At 39.0% G+C, this 5721-nt stretch overlaps 1 protein-coding gene across 1 annotated transcript; it reads right to left on the reverse strand.

The window, feature by feature from the left end:
• Nucleotides 1–1008: 1008 nt before the first annotated feature.
• Nucleotides 1009–5410, reverse strand: LOC118328567 (taste receptor type 1 member 3). The gene is made up of 8 exons (XM_035662340.1): nt 5208–5410; nt 4778–5078; nt 4039–4395; nt 3519–3932; nt 3215–3418; nt 2946–3066; nt 1951–2321; nt 1009–1868 (listed from the first exon to the last, which is right to left on the reverse strand). The coding sequence occupies exons 1-8, from the start codon at nt 5408–5410 to the stop codon at nt 1275–1277; spliced, it is 2565 nt and encodes an 854-aa protein (XP_035518233.1). The 3' UTR covers nt 1009–1274.
• Nucleotides 5411–5721: the final 311 nt, after the last annotated feature.

Below are 5721 nucleotides of genomic sequence, written 5' to 3' on the forward strand. Positions count from 1 at the left end.
AGATTCATAATTTACCATATTTAAAGACTTTGCCTTATTGTGGGAGAATGTGGTATTTTGCTTTTATAGGTATATAATTCAAAGTAAAGAAAATATGTACTTCATTATAAATGTATTAATTCTGTTGGCAAAATTCCACATTCATAAATGTAAATTCAACAGTAAAAAACCTAATTTTGTACTTTTTCTCCATGAAGTTGTGCATTATATTAATTTGATTTCTGGCTCCAACAACAAAAAGGCAGTTAAAACTGTCAACATATGGTCCTCTTTCTCTTTGTAATAACATATAAGCTTCCCCTGGCAAAGCTTTATTTCACTTTGTATTTAATATGTTTGTATACTGTTACATATAAATATCTCTGTAAGTCACATCTGAATTGTAACCCCCTTTTTGCAATAAAGATGACTTTGAAATAAAAAATAAATAAAAAATAAAATAATAATAATTAAAAAAAGGAATAAACTGAATGTTTAGTAGGCTGAACAAACAATGCAGTGTACAGTTCAGTTCTGGGACAAAGTGTTACTCAAATACTTTAAGTGTGTTTGAGGTACATGATGAGCTTAAAAACATATTCATTTCGAATATTTATTGATTAAACTTTCCTACTGTTTATGTAGATAAAAGTAACTCCACCTACAGTTTAGACATCATTAAAAATAATTATACTAGTAAAATATAGGCTACAATATGTGTCATAACAATGAAAAGGGACAAACATAACGGGTGCGTCTACTCTTTGAACTCAAGTTTATTTTGAAGGCAAAGTATTGCTACTTTTATTTATTTAAAGGACGACTATTCGTAGTAGAAGCAGTGCCTTGCCAGGGAAAATAAAAACAACAAACAAAACACATATATACACACTTTCTTTATTGCACCTTTATTGCTATCTATGTTGTACAAATATTAGCAATGTTACATACAAAATAAATAATAATGTAAAAAAAAGAAAAGTTTTTTATTTTTGCAAAAACAGCTACAAGAATCTGCAGCCTCTTTAATATCATAATTATAACTATAACCAATATAACTATATAACCATAATCATAATGAAAATATACGAAAGTTACACTATTTTTTATATGCTACTCTACATGAGCAACCCCTACCTTAGTGAATGTATGTATTTGTAACCTGTACTGTAGGCTAGTTAATTGTGAAATTCACAAACTAATTAATACGTTATCTTTTTCACGTACAAAGCATACAAATGTAAATTTTACCTGATATGTATATATATATATATTTCTTACAAGTACATTTTAGTTTATTTCTCTGACTCTGTCTGTGTCTGTGGTTCCTCCTGAGCTGGTGTTGGTGGGACGCCCTCGAGGAAGGTACAAAAGTGTTCTGCTGTATTGAGCTCAGGCTTTCTCAACAGCAAGAAGCATTTTGGGAAGTAGTAGGCTGCCAGGAGTCCCAAGTTGCTTGCCAGGGTGAAAGAAACATGGACAATAGACCTGTTCTTGACATTCAAGCCTATGTAGATTGGAATAAAGGTCACCCAAATCACACAATAGATCAGGGAGGAAAAGGTGATGTCCCTGGCAAGGTTATACTGATGAAGAGGCTTTATTGCCATGAAGGTGCACATGAATGATATGAGGGCCAATGCACTGTTGAAACCTTGCAATAAGGCAAATCCAGACAAGGGTTTCACTGGACATGTCAGGAATTCTCTTACAAAGTTTATTGTCATATTCGCCATATATTCAGTCAGCGATGGCCCTTCCTGAACATACCAGCCACAGATACCAGCATGCACAACACAGCAGATCACGACAAACAGACCGCTTCCAGGGCCTCTTAGCACATGCAGGTGAGAGGCAGCCGTCTTTGGGAACTCTGACACGTAGAATATCTGTATGAAAAGAGGGGTTTTTTACTTTGACTACAATGTGCGCTTTACATCACAGAAATGTATGTTACCTGTCTTTCCTCACCTGTAGTGAGATGGACGTAATAATGGCGAGGGCCACTGTTTGGAAAATGGAGGTGAGGGGCAACTGAAGACGACACACCACATCCCCGGGCTGCCCCAGGAAGAGCAGCAGACTGAGGCAAGCTCCCATCAGACTTAGCAGAGCCACAAAACTCAGGACTCCCCCTGAGGCCTTTACCAATAGGGTTCCCCGGTGTTTCAGGAACACAACACCTACTGACGCCTGACATATTAACAGCAGCACCACAGCCAGCGTCATTGCCAGAGCTTCAGGCGTGTCCCAGGACAAAAAGTCAAAGGTGGGTAAAGTGCAGTTAGTGCTTTTTTCCTCAGACCACTGACCCGTAGGGCACTTAGCACACTGAATGTCGTCTATAAGTCAGAAAGCACAACAGGAATTGGTTTGATTAACAAGCACACCATATAGAAATTCAATCAAATCACAACAGTAGGTAGCGCATGGTTTGAGAAGATCAATGCCACTCTGTGTTTGTGCATTAAATCTGGAGCTACAGCTGAGCAGCTGGTTTGCTAGTCTAACACTAAAGACTGGAGGCAGGGTGAAACAGCTATGCTGACTCCGTCTGGTGCCCTCCAGCACCTCTAATGCTCACTAATTAACTCATTATATTTTACTTGTTTGCTGAATTATGAAAATGTCAGAATGGGGATTTAAGAGGGGCTATGTGCAGGATTATATATTGGCCACACACAGTGACTTCCTGGAGTCTTTGCTGTTTACCTGGCAACCTCATGACAACAACATTCTCGGAAGTTACCGTACATAAGCCCGTAATACCACAAATCAGTTTTTGTGCAGATTAAACAAACAAGATATGACGTGTTAATTAAAGAGCTTTAGAGGCACGTAGGTAGATTTAGTTAACTTTGGACAGAGCCAGTCATTTAATTCTATGCAAGAAAGCAAATAGGTGACACTTTCCAAAATGTTGCACGACTCTTTGTATTAGAGAGATGTGTGGACATTTGCATTACCTTCATTCTCCTGGTAAGTGCCTGGCACACAGTCGATACAATCGAAACAGCATGAATGGAAACCTTTGACTCTGCGGACCTGGCCTGTCTCACATTGTGCTGAACAGGTGGACTCAGGAACCTGCAAAAGTCGTGGTACTACATTAGGATTGTTATGGTAAAAAATGCAACATTTCAGTAACCTAAACTGGATTATGATCCATAATGATAATGTGATTAAAACAAAAAGCTTTTAAGTATGTGTGTGAAAGTTTATATCAAGAAATTACCTTTGAGTTTGGAGTGTGCCATTTGAAGAGGGGCTTGCTGATGTTTAGTTCTCTGTAAAAGCTTCCAACTTCAATGAAGTCAACATGCGAGGCATTCCAGACCCACTGAACCAAATTGTATCCGATGTTTGGGTTGCCATTTGTGTCAAATTCTAAATGTGTGCCATTTATGTCTACAGACGTGTTCTTTAAAGCCTTCAATAGCTGCAAAATAAGATTTAGTTAATTGTTTAATTAATGTTTAAAAAAATCATTTTAATTCCAAATTGTATGCCATCACCTATATAATAGAAAGAAGAATCACCTTCCAGGGATAGATTTTGGTTTCAGATCCCTTCACACAGGCAGTTGAATTGCATCCCAGCAGGTTGTGCAGTGCCTGTGCAACACTGTAGATGGCAGCATAAACACTGAAAGCTGTGCGCTGCACTGCAGGATCTTGCACCAAGCTAATATTAGCAGTTGACAAGTTCCAACATTGTGGGCAGGGACTAAGAGGATTGCCAGACTCTGGTGCTGGAGGGGACATCTCGCTCTCCTCGCTCAGTTTGCTGAAGAGTTCCTCTGTGTAGTCAGTAAGCAGACCCAGAGTCTGTGTCATGTCAGTGAATGCAAGGATTGTACCGACTGTGTTGATATTGGGGAGAGAAGTCAGTTTATTACTGATGCCCCAACTTGTGCTGGCGATCCACACAGCCGTTACATTCCTCCTGATAACCTGAAAAAGTAGATTGGATTACTGGATTGAATATAATCTATCCACCAATAACATACAATACATCTAAAGTGCTGCCCCACACATGATAATTCTCTGCTTCACTAACCTCTTTGAAAAAGACCACAGCGGGCTCTGCGAGAGAAAAAAACACTACCACTCCGACGTTGGTTGCGTTGATATTATCAATGATAGTTTTGACCGCTGGTGTGGGGTCAGTGTACACTGGAATCAGACCCTGGTAGGCCACACAGATGGACTCATTTTCTGCTCTTTTGGAGAATTCCTGCACACCTTGTTGTCCATACTCCTCTTCGCTGCCCACCACTGCCACCCAGTTCCATTCAAACACCTTCATCAGACGCACCATGACTTCTACTTGCCATTTGTCACTGGGTACCGTGCGGAAGAATGACGGATAGAGAAGTTTGTCACTGAATTTGTCACTGGTGGCACCGAAGCTAATCTGAAGTGAGAAGATTATTAAGATTATTTATATTATACCACATTTGAATTTTACCACATTGATGTTACCAAGCCATGTCCATTATTGACACATAAGGCCTAATGCAAATATACTTAGGTTGAAAGATAATTTGCATTGCAAGTGGGCAACTGTTTTTATGTAATCATATTGTACAAAATTCGAATGCCAAAACAATTAATGTCTTATGTTATTGAATGGACCAATTCAACAATATTCAACATAATCAACTTCTTGTGGGATTCTGTAATGGCCAACGTTTAGCGTTACCTTTAAGGTTTTTCTTTCAACATTATGAATATGTCAAATCAGTCCGGAAAGAGAATGTATGTAAACATATGATGAGACATATTTGTAACCAAACCTGTGGCATCAGAAAGAATCCCAGGAGTTTTCCTATGACTGACACCATTTCTGAGGTCAGAGGACCGATTACGGCTGATATGCTGGTCTCATAGTTGGTGTAATTACACTCTACAGATAGCGCATCGGTCGATTTTGCAGTGAGGAAAGAGATAGTAGGCTTCACGATGACAGCAGATTGTTTGCATGTGTCAAAGATTTCATAACCCAACTTGATGCCAGGGAGCAGAATTGAGTTTGCGTTGATCTCATCCACTGCATATTTCATAACTAGAGCGAGGCCCAGTCCATACTCATTTAAACTGTGGGACCACAGGCAGAAAAAACAAAGTAGAAGCCTTGTTAGTCACGTTAAACATACATATTGGTTACAAAATCTCAAATAATATGATCTTAATTTCCCAAAAATGCTATTTTTCATACCCCATTACCTGTCACAGCTAATGTTGTCAGGCTCCATCCTTTCACTGAGGTTGCTGGTGAGCTGGTTAATGGGAAAAAGTCCTCCGAGCATAATGTCCCCAGACAAATTGAAGAGACTGGTAGAAATGTTGTCGAACCATGCAGGTGTACTCGCACTGTTGCTCTGTCTAAAAGCACAGCACAAAACCAGCAGAATCACATGTGCAGCCATGGTGCATTGAAGTTGGAGATGTGATATAGAGTAATGAGAACAATGTGCATCTGTGTCAGTACATCAGGAAATATTGTTGCATGCAAACTCACCTGAAAGCCCCAAAGCAAGTTGATGTAATTGGCCCCTCCCCTTCCGCAGGGGTAATACTAAGTAACTGCAAATCATGTGAAATGGTCCTTATAATATTAACCCATATTTCCATTTGTGGAAAAAAAGGAAATGAAGTGAAAGATCTGCACGATTTAACTTTTATTTTACTGTATTTTTTTTACAATTATTATCTGAAAAAAACAACAGCTGTAGTATGA

The sequence above is a fragment of the Morone saxatilis genome, unplaced genomic scaffold, assembly GCF_004916995.1.
Source record: "Morone saxatilis isolate NCDOM2014 unplaced genomic scaffold, NCSU_SB_2.0 Contig18, whole genome shotgun sequence".
Lineage (NCBI taxonomy): Eukaryota > Metazoa > Chordata > Actinopteri > Moronidae > Morone > Morone saxatilis.

Bases quoted from the DNA above. Each gene is read 5' to 3' on its own strand.
- LOC118328567 (XM_035662340.1), bottom strand. From the start codon at position 5,410: ATGGCTGCACATGTGATTCTGCTGGTTTTGTGCTGTGCTTTTAGACAG. The intron at 3,933-4,038 runs GTTAGTGAAGCA...CTACTTTTTCAG, and splicing joins CTGTGGTCTTTTTCAAAGAG to GTTATCAGGAGGAATGTAAC. The intron at 1,869-1,950 runs GTGAGGAAAGAC...CTTTTCATACAG, and splicing joins TTACGTCCATCTCACTACAG to ATATTCTACGTGTCAGAGTT.